Below are 17291 nucleotides of genomic sequence, written 5' to 3'. Positions count from 1 at the left end.
TCACAGTCAACGACACTAGCGACAATTCTTGGATTTATCTAGTATATGTACGGTAATCTGTTGGCTACTCTGGATTTTACTTTGAAATTTAATTAAATAAAAGAAGATTGTTTCTAGAAGTGTGCGATCATATCTTTACCGATTTTATATGGAGTTCATCTACCAAAGATAGATAAATGAAACTAAGTGAAAAAAATAAGATATATAGTAAAGTTTCAAAAGGAAAAAATCTGTGTCGCCATGTGGTTAGAAGAATGTGATAGTTTTGCTGAATTATGTCGGGGCTATTTACCATATTATTTATTAATAGTCTTGCCAATTTTTATTATTATCTCTCCAGTTAATCCTGTAACAGCATCACATGAATTTCCAGTCTATCGTATGCATCAACATGATTTACACGGAATACCGCATGGTAATAATTATTGGTAACATATTTAAATATCATATTATTACATCTTTAACCTTCACATAAAATATCTTTTTCTATTATGTATTATGATTATAAAAATAGAGATATCTGTATTTTATATTATTACTGTTATATTCTTTTTGTCTTAGGTTCTTATGTTATTTTTTTGTAAGTAACTGATATCGTTATTTATCATTGATAGTTTTTATTTATCAGTAAAAAATTAGCTAATTTAGCTTAAACACCATCCTGAAAGAAGTTCATATTTCTATAATGAAAATAATCTTAATAATTTCTATATAGGCTGCAGAAGTGCTTCCATTTCATTGGAAGCAAGATCGCTTACTGGATGGAGTACTTCTAGACATTGTGTTATTACTAAAGCGTTAGATCTTACACCCAGTATGTTTCAATCTATTAAGATCAAAGCTGGAGCTTTAGTGATCATTTTACCTGAGAAATTAAATGAGTTAACATTGGATGAGAAAGAAGTTATTATCTATTTCTTATCACATTATTTTTAATTAAGTATATAACAATTCCTTTTTATATGAATATCTTTAACAAAGCAGCTTTTTGTTTCTAGCATATTATGAATTTAGAAAAAGCTATGCTGTCTGACACAGAAACCCCAATTGCTGTTTATTTTGCAACTTGGCATCCAGATCTTCAAAGAATTTTAGATGATATTACAGATGGATCTATGACAGATGAAAAATCTCATTCTGCAGCAGAAGCTATATTTAATTCAATTTCTGCTAGTGGTTATCAAGTAGTTGTTGCATCTGGTCAACCTATGGTTAGAAATGATGCAAAAGTGGCTATATTACATGGAAAATTAACAGGAACTGGAGCAGAAGAAAAGTTACCTACTATAGCTATAGTTACACATTATGATAGTGCGAGCGTAGCACCTGTGAGTGAAATTGGTTTTATACAATTTTATTTATGCTATTCTAAAATCATCTAAAATCATTTTTTTTATTATTATAAAATAGCTATATAAGATTTACATTTTGTACTCATATATAGGAATTATCTTTTGGAGCAGACAGTAATGCATCTGGAGTGGCGATGTTATTAGAATTGGCTAGATTGTTCTCTGCGTTGTTCTCCGCTGGACGATCGAGACCTCACTACAATCTTGTTTTCATTGCTACTGGAGCAGGAAAATTAAATTATCAAGGTAGTAAAAAGTGGTTGGAAGATCAATTGGATGGACTTGAAGGATCTGTTATTCAAGTAATATTTTTTTACGTCGACATATAGACGATTTATATTATTTTTTACAATATACACAACTAGAATGCAATTCATTTCAGGATGCAGCCTATGTTATATGTCTTGACACAGTTTCTGCAACAAATAATCTCTATGTGCATGTCTCGAAACCACCAAAAGAAAATTCCTCTGGAGGAATGTTTTATAAAGAATTGAAATCAGTAGCAGATTCTTTGAATACAGTACGTGTTGAAGGCGTACATAAAAAAATAAATCTTGCAGAAGAAACATTAGCTTGGGAACACGAAAGATTTAGCATTAGAAGATTGCCAGCAGCAACATTATCCACATTGAAAAGCCATGAAGATCCTGCCAGAAATACAATTTTGGATATAATGAAAGAAGGACAAATCGATAGATTGTATAAACACACTCAGGTGATTGCAGAGGCATTAGCAAGGCATATTTACAATCTAAGCTCTAACCATATATTTGCGGAATCTTTGGTATGCTCTTCTTCTATTTAACTAAATAAAATATATTTATTCATTGATAAAAGTAAATATTTATAAATTATGTATATATAAGAATTAATATTCTTTCTATACAGGAGGTATCTAAAGAATCATTATCTTTATGGTTTACGTACTTGGCATCTCAACCAAGAGCTGCTCCATTATTAGTTGATAAAAATAATATATTGATTGCTACGTTGAAAGAATCTATGTCACGATATCTTGGAGATGTTAAAATCACACTTCATGGTCCTGATAAACAGGACCCAGAGTTTATATTTTATGATGTTACTAAAGCAGTGCTAAATGTATACAGGTAAAAATTCATATTGTATATATACATATAAAAAGTGATCATTAGTTTTATTTAAATTATTCACTTCATTTCAGTGTAAAACCAGCTGTTTTTGATCTTTTCCTTACTGTTGCCATTGTCATGTATCTAGGATTGTTATATGTGATTGTACACAACTTTCCACGTGCTTATTTCCTAGCAATTAGACTTTCTACAAAAGGCAAGTCATCTTAAGCTTGATCATGATTCTAGAATGCCAAAGCAATAGTCACAAACATTTATTTATAGAAAAAGTTCATCGTTAGCAATGTTCTCCAAAAATGAGATACATGTACTTTTGATAAAATAGCTTGAAAAATTATTGAATAAAATTAAGATGGAACGCATAGAAGAGATATACAATTTTATCATCTGTATGATACTGTGCATTTATGAGATTCATAATTTTGGTTTACTTAATTTTCTTTTGGCAATTCAGATACTTACATAAACTTGGAGAAAAAAGGAAAAAGGGCAGAGATTTTGTGTTGTATATACGTGTGTGTTACTTATTAAAATTAAATGAAATAAATTATGAAGTCTGCTACAATGAGAGCATATAAAAAGAATATAATTAACTCAATTATATATCCTAGAATACTATTCCTCAAAATTAGAGGAATATTATAACAATGGAATAAAAAGAAAGGAGATTATCGTGATCGTCGTGTTCCTTGTTAATAATTTTTGTTTAAATATGTATCTCCACAATTTATATGCAGTATAATACCAAACAGTTTCCTCAGCAGTCCCAATTGAATTTGGAAAGTCAACGTTCACGATGCTGTTTTAATATTGTTTTGCATATACATAAAAAGGAATATGGATCATTAAAGTTTATGGAATGTTCATTAGACTTTATTAATAGATGGAAAATCATTAAAACAAATAGTGCAATATGTAATTGATAGCTACTTTATATTATATGAAAGTATAAATAAGAAGAGTAAATTTATTATTGATCTATTGTTTCAATTAAAGACACAAGAGGAAACATTCAGAATATTAGCTTTAAAAAAAGACCTGCTATCAGATTACCTTACTATCTGAAACTTTTACTAAGAGTTTATTTGTATAATAATTGCAATTTAAAACTTGTAAAACTTTTAAAACTTGCAAATTACTAAAGATACATGCATATTAATTCTGCTTCAAATATATGATAGCTGTATGTTTGCATCAAATTTATGGATATCTATCAATGATTGGATTATTTTTAAACCTTTTACTATAATAGAAGATTGCTACATAATGATAAAATTAATTTAACTGAAATATCACTGCGATACTATTTGTATATTCATGAGATGTACTCTTATACACAATAATTTTCAATCGTCAGTTCCATGATTTTTGCAATGTAAAGTAAATGTTATGCATATATAAAGTAAATGTTAACAAGCACATTTTTTATTAAAGCATTAAAATAATGATTAAAATTAGTGCTTATGTAAAAACAGATAATAATATTGCATATGAACAGAAATAATTATTAAAATAATAAAATTACAAATATACCGATTTAAAGCAAATAATCTATGATACTAAGTTAATTCTATTTCGAGCAATATGAACTTTCCAAATCAAAGAAAAAAATTATAATGAATATTGTAGAAGAGCATGCGCGCTAATGAATCCGAGTGATATCTCAAATAGAAATTACTTTAAATACCTTACAGAAATCACTTTTGTTATCCTCATATGTCAACGAAATCTGATAATCTTGCACAGATTCCACTAAATGCAGATCCAAATCCCATCATATGTGATCTAGGAGATTTCCATGAACCCTATGAGATGCGAAGACCACTATACTGAGACACTTTCAATTGATAACATTTGATATCCAAATCCATCCTTCATACTGACAGTGTTCATATAATAAATCCAAGTCATCCTCTCTCAATAAAATCCGTCCAATATTTTCACTTAAATTATCCAATTCCAAAAATCCTCCACGTATACTAATTTATCCTGCCAGTAATCCTAATGCCAAGTCCTGTCCTTGAGCCATGTTTGTTGTAAAATATAATTTCAGGTTATTGAGTTTCTCTAAATCTATGGATGCAGTCCATGTCAAGAAGAAAAATTGTCTTTTCAAATCCTCTTCATACACTAAGTTTCGAAGATGCTTATTATGTTGGAATTAAATATGTTGCACAGATAAAAAAAGTTTCACTTAGTTTCAATTAATAAGAGATGCTGATATAAATCATGAGAATAGAAAAAATTGCTGATAGAAATAAGTAAAACGAAATTAACATCATACGCAGTAATTTATCAGAGCAACTATTTCTCGTAAATGTTTCTTGTGTAAACGCGGAAAGACTGTCCCAATCAAATATACCTATACTGTTATATATGTACAAAACATCCTACATACACCTATACTTAAAGTTTTTCGATCCAAGTAATATTTTTCATTTCTTTGAATACTTAAGAATATCTGGCAAAATACGTGATTTATTATCACGAAGAAAAAAGAAAACTACTTCATTATTCCGACAGCTAACATCTCGATCGAAAAATACTTTGATATGACGTTATGATTATATCCTGTTAATAAATTTGTTTAAAGCAAAAAAGATAAGTTGACATTCCATTACCAGTTTGACCGTTCACAAAATAATGAATAAATTTAAAAAAGCAGTATTGCCAGCAAGAACTTGATGAATAACATAACACTCAATCTAAGAAAACTTGTAAGCACATGAATGTTGAAACTGCTGAAAGTTCACATTATTTTTTCCTTTTCATTCACCGACATAACAGCACTTTTAGGCACAAGCAAACAATTTAAATATAATTCGAAACAAAAAAAATATGGACGATCGATTTGACTCCTTGTAATGGATTTGCCAACGTTTCCTGATGAAAATCCAGCTAAATGTGAATCCTCGAATGAAATGCACTGCACCCTTAATTCATTCCTTTCCTGATCCTCAAATTCCTCTTGAAAGTATCCTTAATGTCTCATTACTTTGATTCTCATTTAATCCTTTTATAACTTATGCTCCACACAAAATCCATCCAAAACGCATTCCATTTTATCCCACCGTCAAGCACGAACGTGTATTATATCCATCCAAGAAGTAAGATCGTGTCGATTTGAGTTTTTCATTCATTGTGTTACAATCCAATCCAATATACAAAAGAAGAAAAAATACATTAGTCTCTTAGACAAGAATAGTTAAAGATAAACATAAATATTATAAATGCAAACATAATCCTTGTGATCTAAAGTAGTTCATTTAATGAAAACATCTATATAATATCTATGTAACAAAGTTAAATTTCAACTGATGACAAGAAATGTACATAAAACAGAAATTTAAATGTATTTTACAAGTCTAAAAAAAAGTAAGATCACAGGATTAATTTGCAATATATTTTGATATTAAAGAAAAGAATCAATTATTTTCCACTTGTATGTTAAACATATTGGACAAAAGGCAATTTTAAAAAATGTGTAATTCTAAACATTACGCGCGTCATTGAAAGAACATTTTAAACAGTGTTAAAAAAGTATATAAGCACAGATATTCATAAAAAATTGAGCAATTAGATAATTTATCCAATATGAATGTATTTCTTAGGATAATGTGGATTTGTTTTAGATTTATGTTAATTTTGAAAATTAAATACGCTACTGCATACATATATGCACATCTACAATAGCATATATGAAAAAAAATCAACAATAAAAAATGAGAGAAAGTAAAGATGGCTAAACAGAACATTAAGGATGTTGCTACGATTTACAGATATTACAATATCATATTCTTAGCCAAAGATCACTTTCTCTCTCACCAGTAAGAACATAGAAATGCAGGTGGATAAAATGCTTTAGCTGGATATTATATGTGCGTATGTCAGGACAATTGAAATCTTTGTAACAAAACTTAAGAAAATTTTTACTTTAAGTTTTACAAGTCGCAATCCTAATATGGTAAAATAAATTTACCATTATCTACCATCAACAATCACTTAATTCATCATATTCATAGACATTTATAAGATACTCTTTTATGCCAGATCTTAACAGAAATTTTGTATTTTTAAAATTAGATATCCGTAGGCATACATGCACCACTGTCCAGTTTGTACATTTCATTTACTCATTAGAATATTTATATACAATTAAGAATTGTAATTATACTACATCAAATATAAAAGTATCTAGATTTTATGATAATTTAAATAGGAATAAACAGTGAAAATATAATCTCTACAGTTTTAACATATTTGCCTACCCATAATTATATTAGTGTTATATATCAAATTTAGGTGGATTATAATAATAAACAAGGAGATTTTAAATATTTGAAAAAGCAATGTGTAAAACTACTTCAATATTTACATATTGAGTATAATATAAATAATATCAATTAATTGCAATTTTTTAATTATTTCTATATATCGTGAATATTATTTTTTTTTTTTAACGAACTAGAAATAAGTTGAAGAATATTATATTCATCACAAATGTATTTTATATTTAAAAAATCCATATCATGCAAAATTTATCAGTATCTTTCTTAAAAAAAAAAAAAGATACATGGTTGTAAAGCAAATATAGATTTATATATGTGGCAATTAGGCAGTTAGAAAAAAATTTCTAATGTGTATATAGATTATGTATATGTATGCATATATCAAATTTGCTGAAAGAAAACACTCTCACAAACTTTTATGGTAACATTATTTGGTTCTATAGTGGATGAAAACAGATTATGGGATACATTAAATAAACAGTAATTATGGCATGCAACAGTTTTGTATGCAATAATTTACAACCGAGATATCTCAGTACCTTCAGTGAAATTTAATATAAAATATTAGTACTGAAAAGTTGAAAAAAAATTTAAACTAATGGCATAATTATAGAAAAGCCATAAAATCTATGAAACTAATACATAAGCTAATCAAAAGACACACAATTTATATAATTTATTAAGATCCACATATGGCAAACACATAATTGAATAAATGATACATATTTCAATCGAAGTACAGAATGTTTTTATCAAAATTATGCTTCTAATACTGCAGTTATTTATCTCAACTGAATGACTTTTTATTCATTGTTATTATTAAACAGACAGAGAAATCAAAAAATATTTCAATTTACCTACTTCAATCTACAGAAATGGTTTCATTTAAGTGATTTAATTTTAGAAATTATTTTTCTTATCTCATATATAGAACTATAATTTTGCCATAAGTTCAAGTATAAAGCATACTAAGATTAAAAGTAAAAAAAAAATATTAAATCTTAATAGGTTAGACAAATTTCTGTGTAATAAGTTTATTTTTAAGAATGTCGATAAATAAATATGAATGATAAAAAAATCACACACTGGATTTGGTACTGTAATATGCCTACCGGATTCCACAGTAACTAGTGTGTCATTAAGAAATATACTGCAGATCATTGAGTATGAATAATTACACTGGTTGTTTGGAAGCATCAAACATTCTGTTGCAGATATCATTAATCAATGCATGATCATTGAAGGTGGATCGCCAATTTCTTTACTAATGGTACTTTAAAATTGTTACATGCTTTATATGTAATTATGAAGAGAACCAGTTTGAAAATATAAAGGAATGTATTTTATAATGTACAAGTGACCTAACTGGTATAGCTTTGCATAATTCTTGATTAATAGTCGATTGTGAGCACAATTCCTTTTCACTGTTATTATGAAACTTGCTATTGAAACTTATATTTTATGATTATTTGAGATATCATATTATTGCTGATTCAACTATCAACAGTTGTCAAATTAAAAAAAGAAAAGTTGACAATTTGTTTATGCTTACGTTTTCCGTACAATAGGAATGTGCCCAATCCATATTTCAAATAGAATATTAAATATTCTAGCAATGTCAGAAAAGCTATCTTCATTATTCTTAAGAAGTCTAATCGTATTGAAGTTTCCATAATCAAATTTTAAATCAGCAATAATAAAACATGGTAAAGCAAATATCAATGAACATTTACTTATATTACCATGTGAAACGTATACGTACACACTAGTCGTACGATCGAGATTTGGAGTGGGATCTTGAGCGCGAGTAATTACGCCGTAACGGTGAATACGTTGGAGAACCACGACGTCGTGGACTGTAGCTACGCGAACGGCTTCTACCCCTTTCTCTATCCTCACTACGTCCTCTGTCACCACTGTTGTGATCTTCCTTTACACGTATGTATGCTACTTCTCCCTATAGAATTCAAATATAAAAAGAAACAATATAAATAAGGATCTATAAATCAATTTTGTATTAAAGAAATTGATTTATATTATGAATATATAAGATTTATATACCTCATGAGACCTAAATCTTGAATCGTCCAGTTTCTTTACAGCATACTTCATATCCTCATAACGTAAAAATTCAACAACTCCAGTACCGTCCTTATAAACATCTGCAAAGCACACATCACCGGCTTCTCGCATATGATCCTTGAGATCTTGCCAACTTCCAGATGGTGGTAAACCAGTAACAAGAACTCTATATTGAGATCTTCTAGCTGGAGGACCACGTCCACGAGAATTACTCATTTCACCACGACCACCTCTACCAGTATCCCCTGCTCCACGACCTCCACGAAAATTATTACTAGGTCCACCACCTCTTGGAAATTCAACTCTCAATCTGTAACCATCATAATCGTAGCCATCTCTGGCATGTACGGCATCTTCTGCATCTCTACAAAAAAGACATAAGTTTTATAATGAAAAATATGTTCAAGATTTTATAAATTTAATGTAGTAAGATTTGAAAAAAAATTTCGATAATTATATATTAAAAAATAATGTTTAATATAATTATAGAAAATAATAACTATTTATTATATCCACGTATCAAAAAAATTGGATATGTAAATAATAGAGAATAGAAATTAATCGATCAACTCGAATAAATTTGTAGATCTTACCTTGGATCATCAAATTCAACAAAAGCAAATGGTGGACCTCTGCGATTTTTCAAGTCAACAAATGTAACTTTACCAAACTTGTAAAAGAGATCTTGAATATCTTTTGTTCTTATATCCGGTGGCAAATTGCCCACATAAATTCTACACTCATTTCTACCTCCGTGAGACATGTTTTTTTAATGGTCACTATCTTATTAAAAAGCTAAACGTTGCTGAATAATATAATTTCCGCGATATCTCGATACTCTTCGCTGTTGAAATAAACAAAATGGAGGTACCGGCTGAAGAAGATGATGGAAAATTCTTCGAGAAAAGCACAGAATAAGATATTGGTTAGTAAAAAGTTGCTTTTATCATTGGTTATAGATCAAGTAAAGAGAAACAGGATTTCGAGCTGAAAGTCATGATAATCAAAGCACTATCTAGTAGTAAATTTCGGAAGTTTTTCAAATTTAAGTGGCACCAAATTGGAGTTGATTAACTGACTGTAAAATTATCAACATATTTTATTAAAATCTGATTGGTTACGATACTTCAGTTCACAAATATATTCTTTCATTGGTGATGGATTTTAAGTCGATGTGGTAAAAATCACTAGCGCAAAGTGAGAACGACATCTAGCTCAAAGACTTTATTTTTGGTTTTATTTTTCCCGTTACTCATCTTTTGTTTCGTTCTTCTTTTATTTATGTCTTTGTCAGAGTAACTCATCTAAGATTTGTATAATATTCCTTATTATATTATACTTATATATTTAATAAATTATATTTTCATTAAAACATCTTATGTAACTTACTAACAGTTACAACTGTATCGATTTGTTTACCAATCAGTTTCGATCATGGAAAACCTAAAATATGTAGTTACATTCGAACGAGGCTTTTAACTGTTTGTCCATGCGAGATGGTGGTGACGAAGATAAAGCATTTTGTAAATTCTATAGAACATCTAATCATAGTATCCCATTAATGTTGTGACGTGTTATATTTTTTTAACTAAATCTTAAAGAATTGATTGTACAGATTAATAGAGAACAGCGGACACCTTAGGTAATTCGATGCTGAATATATTATATGTTGAAGTCGTGCGACTATTGCTGAATCTTTTAAGATGACGAGGTTAGGTACATACCTCTTCGTTTATTTTCTCTTTGGTTAATAGGACATAAGAGTCGTAAAGTTTAAAACATGCCGCTCATGACAAATTGGAAGCTTTCTTATAATATTTACAATTAATCATGGAGTTTTTCATTTTATCATATAATTGAATAAATATAGGGGTATTCTAGAGATAATTTTTCAACACTCACCACGGCATATCTACAACCTTGAGTTTCTATTGACATTTTAATTACACGTCGATTTATAATCTTGCTTAAGTCATCGACGTATTTTTTTGCTGATGAGAAATCAAGATAATCGGTTTATATTTGTATTTAAATAATTTTGATGTGTTTAAGATTGTATAATGGTATTTTATAGAAGTTATTTTAGCATAAATGACAATAGATATCAGCATTAATCGTTTTTGAATATATGCAGCAACTGTTGTGTAGTATTCAACACTTTTTTCATAAATTGAAGCCAGAGTATAATAGAAGTTAAATCTATACTTTAGAAAAGTAAAATGATGCAAGATGAGGATCTCGGTGGTCCAGCCAGACGGAATGTTTTTGTCCAAACAATATCAAGAATATCACAGGTTAGTAATATTTTTTTTATTAGTAATTATTTTGTATAAGATATAGTTTCATATGAAGATAAGGCATTACATAATTATCAAAATTTTTTGTGTAATATTTTATATATTAATATCTTATAGAATAAATCAAAATAAAACATGTTACTTTATAGGTTCATCAACGATGTTTAGATTTGTGGACTCCACATGTTACATCAAGATGGATATTTGCTTTTTTGCTATTAATTGTTTTTGTTCTACGCATATTCCTTTCTCAGGTAAATACATATTTTGTAACACATAATAATGAGATGAGTTTATAATATTTGTGTTCTTTTAGGGATGGTATATTGTAACATATGCATTAGGAATTTATCATTTGAATTTATTCATAGCATTCCTTACACCGAAGATCGATCCTGCAATGGATTTGGATGGTATATTCTTTAATCGATTTATTGTAATAATATTGTATTTAATGTTATCCTAGATATAATTTTTTTTTTATAACATTTCTATAGATATTGATGGACCAGAGTTACCTACAAGAGCCAATGAAGAATTTAGGCCATTTATAAGAAGATTGCCTGAATTTAAATTTTGGTACTCCGTGACAAAATCTACAGTTATTGCTATGATATGTACTTTCTTTGATTTCTTTAATATACCAGTATTTTGGCCGATATTAGTTATGTATTTCATAACATTGCTCTGTATTACAATGAAGCGTCAAATTAAGGTAAGATTTTATGATCTTTATTTTTATAAATCTACAGAAAAATAAGATAAGAAAAAAATTGAAATAGTTTCCTATTTAGTTGTAATTAATGGAAACTAGTATAAAAATAAACTTAGTCCATGAATATAAATTATTTTCAGCATATGATCAAGTACAGATATTTGCCTTTTACTCATGGAAAACCAAAGTATCAAAATCATGAGAATACTTCAAGGTTAATACCACCAAATTGAATAGATAAAAAAGTGCTTGTTCAAGCAAGCATATAAGTGTAGATTTCAACTTTCCAAACATCGGATGGAAAAAGAAGTGAAATTCGAATATGGAACATTTTTTTTCTATGACGCTACGTATGAATAAGTTCGTTTCTTTCTACAAGGAAAGAATTATTCTGCACAAGCGTTATTCCAAAATATCATGTTATACGATATATAAATTGAATCACATCATAATATATGTGTATCATAAAACTTGTACAAAGTATTGTTAGGTCTTACATAAATGTGGACACAGTAACAATATGAACAATATACAACTATTAATGTAATATTAAATTATCACTGAATGTAAAAATTAATTCATATTCATAGAATTCGCAATATAGTCTCAGATCCGTTTCTTAATTTTATAATATTTTTTTTATCCTTTTTTGTACATATATGAATACATTGCGCATCAAATGTATCTTTCCTTATTCAAATCCAGGTAAATCATTTTTATTTTATATATATATATATATATATATATATATATATATATATATATATCTATATATATATTTTTTTTTTTTTCACACAGTAACTTTTATTTTTTATTAGACTTCTACATGCGGGAATCAGCAATGTTGTCGAATAAAATAATGGATCGTATATGCAATCGCTTCATATATTGCGCTGACGTAAGGATTATTTGTACATATAAGATTGAAAATTTCTTTTATTAATGGTCACATTAATAGAACAATGAATGAGAAATTAAAAATTCAATTTTACATTCGGTAAAATTTCAATTTTATCATAATTTTTTAATGTAATCACGAAAATATATATAGTACTATTGATATTAAGCTATCTAAAGTTGACAAAAATAATGAAGAGAAGAAATATTGTTAAGATTAAGTTCACATATGACTTTTAATAAGCTTGCACGAAATTATTAAATTATTTCATTAAAGATTGCCATACAAAAAGTGAAATTTTTGTTATTATAAAAACATTTTGTTATTTATTTATTTTTTTTCTAAATTACAATCTTTGATCCTTATTTATGATCTTATAAATATTTTAATTTAAGTTTATTCAAAAAAGATATTTCGTGTTTTCATCGGCGTCTTAAAACAAATATACAAGGACAAGTCTATAGATAAAAGTTTCCACAAGTTTTTTATTTGCTATATAGACTACAGGATTTTTAGGGAATACGTAAACATCGAGTGGAGAAAGGGTGATTAAAGCAACGCAATAAGGGAGCCCTCTAAGCGAAAACTACAAATATAGGTCATGCATGATTTCTTTTTTTTTTTGTTTTAGTTTATAATATTTGATACCATGATGCATAAGGGAGGTAGGTGTACAGTTCCATCAAGTTCGATGATTAGATGATTTAAAATGCGTTTTAGATCAGTAAGGCTAACCATGATTCATATTTTCAGAACTTGTAATTATTATTTTCACCTGAGGTTTAAGGGACTTCAAAAAAACGTGATGTCCAATAAGAATGTTATATACATCCAATATCAATATTAGGTTGGTTTTTTCGGTCAAAACTAATATATAATAATTTAGAACAGTTTCAACACCTGCATTTATTACTCATTATTTTGATATTATGAATGTTTACGATTTAATAATTCTTTTACAGATTTAATTTTTTGTGGAGTCATTCACTACCAAACGATTAAAAATGAGTTGCTCCAAAAATAAATGGAGACAATTTTATTATTAATCTATTACTAAAGTAGTTTTAATAAAAATGTGTTTGTGTATGCTGCTTTTAGTTTTCGTTTAAAATAATAATAGTGATTAGTAGTGATTTTATTTTTGTAGAAAATCTGAACTAATAAAAAAGTTAAATAACGGAATAGATGAGAAAAGTGATGATTTGATGATGATTATATTAGAAAATATAAATATAAGAATGACAGAAAAAGCAACATTGGATCAGAAGAGGAGAGGATAGAAAGAATGGAATGAAATTTAAAAAATAAAGTATTTAATAAGGAAGCAGAAAGACTAATACAGTTATTCAAAGATGGAGGATGGCACAGATTTGAATGGGAACATGGACAGGGATGAAAAAGGAGAATATAAGTTTACAAGAAAGTAAGATGTCAAAATAATAGTCCAACACTTTTTTTAATTTACACTTATGAGTTGTAAAAAAAATTATCTAGAGGAAGAATGGAGGAAATAGAAATAGAAAAGAATACATTATAGATTTTAACATATCCTAATGATTTAGTGCTATTGGCAGACGATAGAGAAAATATGAAGGATCTCCCAATAGTCTACTACCTTGTTGTGGAGCTTATTGCATGCTTCAATGATACATAATGCTATGCTGAATGAGTACTATTGTATCGGACAGGCTTGAGGTGAGGAATCAAACTAAATGCAGACAGTTGACTACTTAATAGAACTTGAAAACTATTTTTTAAAAGATAGTATAAATATGGAAAGCTAATTAATGTATGAAGACATTTTGGAAAATCTACAAACATGTATACTAATAAAATTTGTCAAAATAAAAATAAGCTATAATGGGCAGCGTGTTGAATTACATAAGGATGAAACATTTTATTTAATGGAACAACAATCAAAGTCAAGAAATTTCTACTTAATGGAAAAAGATGAGACAAATATTCAATAAGACACTTTTCATTCATCATTTTGATAGATATTCTACTATTTATGTTGATTTTAAGAGTGTGAAAGTAAATACATATTATGCAATTTTGTATTTACTTAGAATTGTATCGCAACTTAAAAGTTTAAATACATGACCAGATCGAAAAATTATGTTTTGAATCACGTTTACCCAAATATATTTGTATTGTCTTTTGGGATTCCGAATTCAAAAAAAATTTCTGACCCGATATAAGCCCGTAATTTCGAATATCTGCACATCTCTAATAAATATTATTGAATATTAAGTGATAAAGCTATTTAAAAAAAAAAAAGAAAATTATGTGAAATACATGGATATACATGTATTATTCATACGTGGATGAACGTACAAAATTATCTTTTCAGATTTTTGAAAATGTTATTTTCCTTATAAAAATTATATTTAAACACAAGTAATTTTCAAAAGTAATTATTATGTAAATAAACGTCTGTTTTGAAAATTTCAGGATAATCTCATGTAAAAAATCTTCATTTTTTGAATGAGCCTTTGATTACCGAGATTGGACAAAAATTACAAATATTAAAATTCATGGTGTAAACTCTGCTTTTGATCATTTTTTTTCAATTTATGAAAATGCAGTGGCGTTATTTCATCTTCCTATCAAATAGTTGACATTCTTTTTCCCATTACGCATCTACATAGCATGAAAATCAGTTGTTTTATAAGTATGCAAGTAATCGTTTCTTTGAAAGAAAGAAACATGAAAGAAAAAAGTCGGCATGATTATACATTGCCTGATGTCTTATCGTTAATTCATTTCTTTAATTCACGCGCGCCAACAGAATGAGAGGTACACATCTATCCAAGCATCATATTGATACGATGAATTATGAGAAGGGATAAGGTTATCCTAGCGCGGTTTTAGTTCATTGCGTTCCATAGCTGTCGCTGAAGTTACACACGTCTGAATATTGGGTAAACCCTTATGGCTATTTATTACTCTTGATTTTATAATGATTTACGACAATAATGAATTTATGTGTAATTTTTGACCAATTGTTCTGAATAATTCTCATTTTAAAGATGAATGTTTAAACGAAGAGATGACTTTTTTAATTTTTGAAAAAAGTTTATTTTATTAAAAAAGAAAAGAAAAATGCTATTTTTTCGAGAATGTTTATGCATAAAAATAAAAACTTTTCAGTAAACATTGAAGCTCTATCCTTTCATACGATTAAGTTTAAATAATTTATATTGTCAATTATTTTACATTTATTTACACAATGTATAGTTAATTAAACAATATTGCATACAATATTAGTTTAAATATTACATAGCTCGGCATGTATATTAAATATAAAACAATTATAATTAGCTTAAATAATTTACATTTTTGATTACTTCATATTTATTTATATATCTAATGTGTATGAAATATAATAAACTAATATTTAAACAATAATTTATTTGTTTAAACACAATTTTTAATACACATTAAATATATATAAAATAATTTTAGTTTAATATTTCAATACATTTAAATATCAAGCTTAAGATCATTGCCTATATATAATATCAATAAAAACGAAGAATCAAATGACTTTATCACACCACTTTTCTTTTGTATTTCGATGAGTTAATATCGAAATTCTCTCTTTCCATACGGCTATCATTAAATGATTTATAATTGCGATTATTTTATATTTATTTAAACAACGTATAAAGTATATGGATAATCAATTAATATTTATTGATACAATATTGATATAATATACATGCTATCGCGAAATAGAACCGGACGTGATAAGAACTCACTTCTTGTATTCGTAAGCGTTTCTTATTATCTCGCGGCAGAATGTCCATTGTGTGATCAGCAAGAAGACTCATACGTAATATATTGCATTAAGTATGTCTTCAATAATTTCAACAATTTTTTATTAGAATAATAATACTATCATTTTTATTTTTTTTCTTTCAGAATATCATTGCAACCGCAATCTGGAAAGATCCGAATCGGGTCGAGTGATTGGTTGTAATTAATTTGTAAAAGAGCATTGAGTGACCACAAGTACATTTTTTCTTCGGACATTTATTCGTGAGTGATTCCTTATTTTTTAATTTATAGTATGTGCATTTATTTATTAGATCAAGATAAAGTTTTCTTATTTCATACGCATTTATAATTATTTGCATTTTAAATATTTCAATGCATTTTTTAAATATTTTTCTTTTGTGAAATTAATGAAATATTCGATTTGCTAATCGTTCTAATACATAAAAATATAGCAACGTGTGATATAAAAAACATGCATTGCATCACATCATAATTCGTAGCAGACTAATTATACATGGATACATCGATATCCATAGATAATTTTTTGATTACAAGAGAAACTAAATATTATTGCATTATTTATTTCAATCTGATTTTATTTTTCAATATAAAAAGTTCAAAGGTTAATGTTAGTATACTGTAGGTCATCGATTACAATTATTATTTGTTGGAGCATTTGAGTAAATATGCTAGGGTATATGTGCACGGTCGATAGATTATAATTATAAATCCGTTGATTGTCCTGAAGCTAGGATAGTTA

General features: G+C 27.7%; 3 protein-coding genes and 1 long non-coding RNA gene across 8 annotated transcripts; 2 read left to right on the top strand and 2 right to left on the bottom strand.

The window, feature by feature from the left end:
* The first annotated feature begins 6 nt into the window (after positions 1–6).
* On the top strand, positions 7–3144 carry LOC124425078 (nicalin-1). 2 transcript variants are annotated; one of them, XM_046964897.1, is made up of 7 exons: positions 7–415; positions 716–903; positions 999–1328; positions 1445–1654; positions 1735–2139; positions 2244–2464; positions 2539–3144. In XM_046964897.1, the coding sequence occupies exons 1-7, from the start codon at positions 241–243 to the stop codon at positions 2675–2677; spliced, it is 1668 nt and encodes a 555-aa protein (XP_046820853.1). In that variant the 5' UTR covers positions 7–240; the 3' UTR covers positions 2678–3144. The 2 variants fall into 2 exon arrangements, with proteins under 2 accessions (XP_046820853.1, XP_046820854.1); XM_046964898.1 differs by lacking the exon at positions 7–415 and adding an exon at positions 568–580.
* LOC124425082 lies at positions 1370–4291 on the bottom strand. The gene is made up of 2 exons (XR_006942421.1): positions 4155–4291; positions 1370–1568 (listed from the first exon to the last, which is right to left on the bottom strand). It is a non-coding gene; the product is annotated as an uncharacterized LOC124425082 (long non-coding RNA).
* Positions 4292–7240: 2949 nt separating this feature from the next.
* Positions 7241–9844, bottom strand: LOC124425074 (serine/arginine-rich splicing factor 1B). Its single transcript, XM_046964887.1, has 3 exons — positions 9432–9844; positions 8818–9202; positions 7241–8713 (listed from the first exon to the last, which is right to left on the bottom strand). Exons 1-3 carry the CDS (start codon positions 9599–9601, stop codon positions 8522–8524), a joined length of 747 nt encoding a protein of 248 aa, XP_046820843.1. The 5' UTR covers positions 9602–9844; the 3' UTR covers positions 7241–8521.
* A 476-nt stretch (positions 9845–10320) lies between these two features.
* LOC124425075 (protein RER1) lies at positions 10321–12473 on the top strand. Of its 4 annotated transcripts, none has more exons than XM_046964889.1 (6): positions 10321–10480; positions 11049–11132; positions 11285–11389; positions 11452–11548; positions 11633–11850; positions 11991–12473. In XM_046964889.1, the coding sequence occupies exons 2-6, from the start codon at positions 11058–11060 to the stop codon at positions 12081–12083; spliced, it is 588 nt and encodes a 195-aa protein (XP_046820845.1). In that variant the 5' UTR covers positions 10321–10480; positions 11049–11057; the 3' UTR covers positions 12084–12473. The 4 variants fall into 4 exon arrangements, with proteins under 4 accessions (XP_046820845.1, XP_046820847.1, XP_046820848.1 ...); XM_046964891.1 differs by having other exon boundaries at positions 10321–10549; XM_046964892.1 differs by lacking the exon at positions 10321–10480 and adding an exon at positions 10536–10554.
* Positions 12474–17291: the final 4818 nt, after the last annotated feature.

This window comes from Vespa crabro, chromosome 6 (genome assembly GCF_910589235.1).
Source record: "Vespa crabro chromosome 6, iyVesCrab1.2, whole genome shotgun sequence".
In the NCBI taxonomy this organism is placed as follows: domain Eukaryota; kingdom Metazoa; phylum Arthropoda; class Insecta; order Hymenoptera; family Vespidae; genus Vespa; species Vespa crabro.
This window is presented reverse-complemented; position numbering and strand designations above follow the sequence as displayed.

What these genes read in the sequence shown, in the direction of transcription:
- LOC124425078 (XM_046964897.1), top strand. Translation starts at nt 241, where the DNA reads ATGTGGTTAGAAGAATGTGATAGTTTTGCTGAATTATGTCGGGGCTAT. An exon ending in TAACATTGGATGAGAAAGAA is followed by an intron (nt 904 to 998) that starts GTTATTATCTAT and finishes TTTTGTTTCTAG; the next exon opens with CATATTATGAATTTAGAAAA. An exon ending in TTGAAGGATCTGTTATTCAA is followed by an intron (nt 1,655 to 1,734) that starts GTAATATTTTTT and finishes AATTCATTTCAG; the next exon opens with GATGCAGCCTATGTTATATG.
- LOC124425074 (XM_046964887.1), bottom strand. Translation starts at nt 9,601, where the DNA reads ATGTCTCACGGAGGTAGAAATGAGTGTAGAATTTATGTGGGCAATTTG. An exon ending in GTTGAATTTGATGATCCAAG is followed by an intron (nt 9,203 to 9,431) that starts GTAAGATCTACA and finishes TCTTTTTTGTAG; the next exon opens with AGATGCAGAAGATGCCGTAC. An exon ending in CAAGATTTAGGTCTCATGAG is followed by an intron (nt 8,714 to 8,817) that starts GTATATAAATCT and finishes TGAATTCTATAG; the next exon opens with GGAGAAGTAGCATACATACG.
- LOC124425075 (XM_046964889.1), top strand. Translation starts at nt 11,058, where the DNA reads ATGATGCAAGATGAGGATCTCGGTGGTCCAGCCAGACGGAATGTTTTT. An exon ending in TCCTGCAATGGATTTGGATG is followed by an intron (nt 11,549 to 11,632) that starts GTATATTCTTTA and finishes ACATTTCTATAG; the next exon opens with ATATTGATGGACCAGAGTTA. An exon ending in CAATGAAGCGTCAAATTAAG is followed by an intron (nt 11,851 to 11,990) that starts GTAAGATTTTAT and finishes AATTATTTTCAG; the next exon opens with CATATGATCAAGTACAGATA.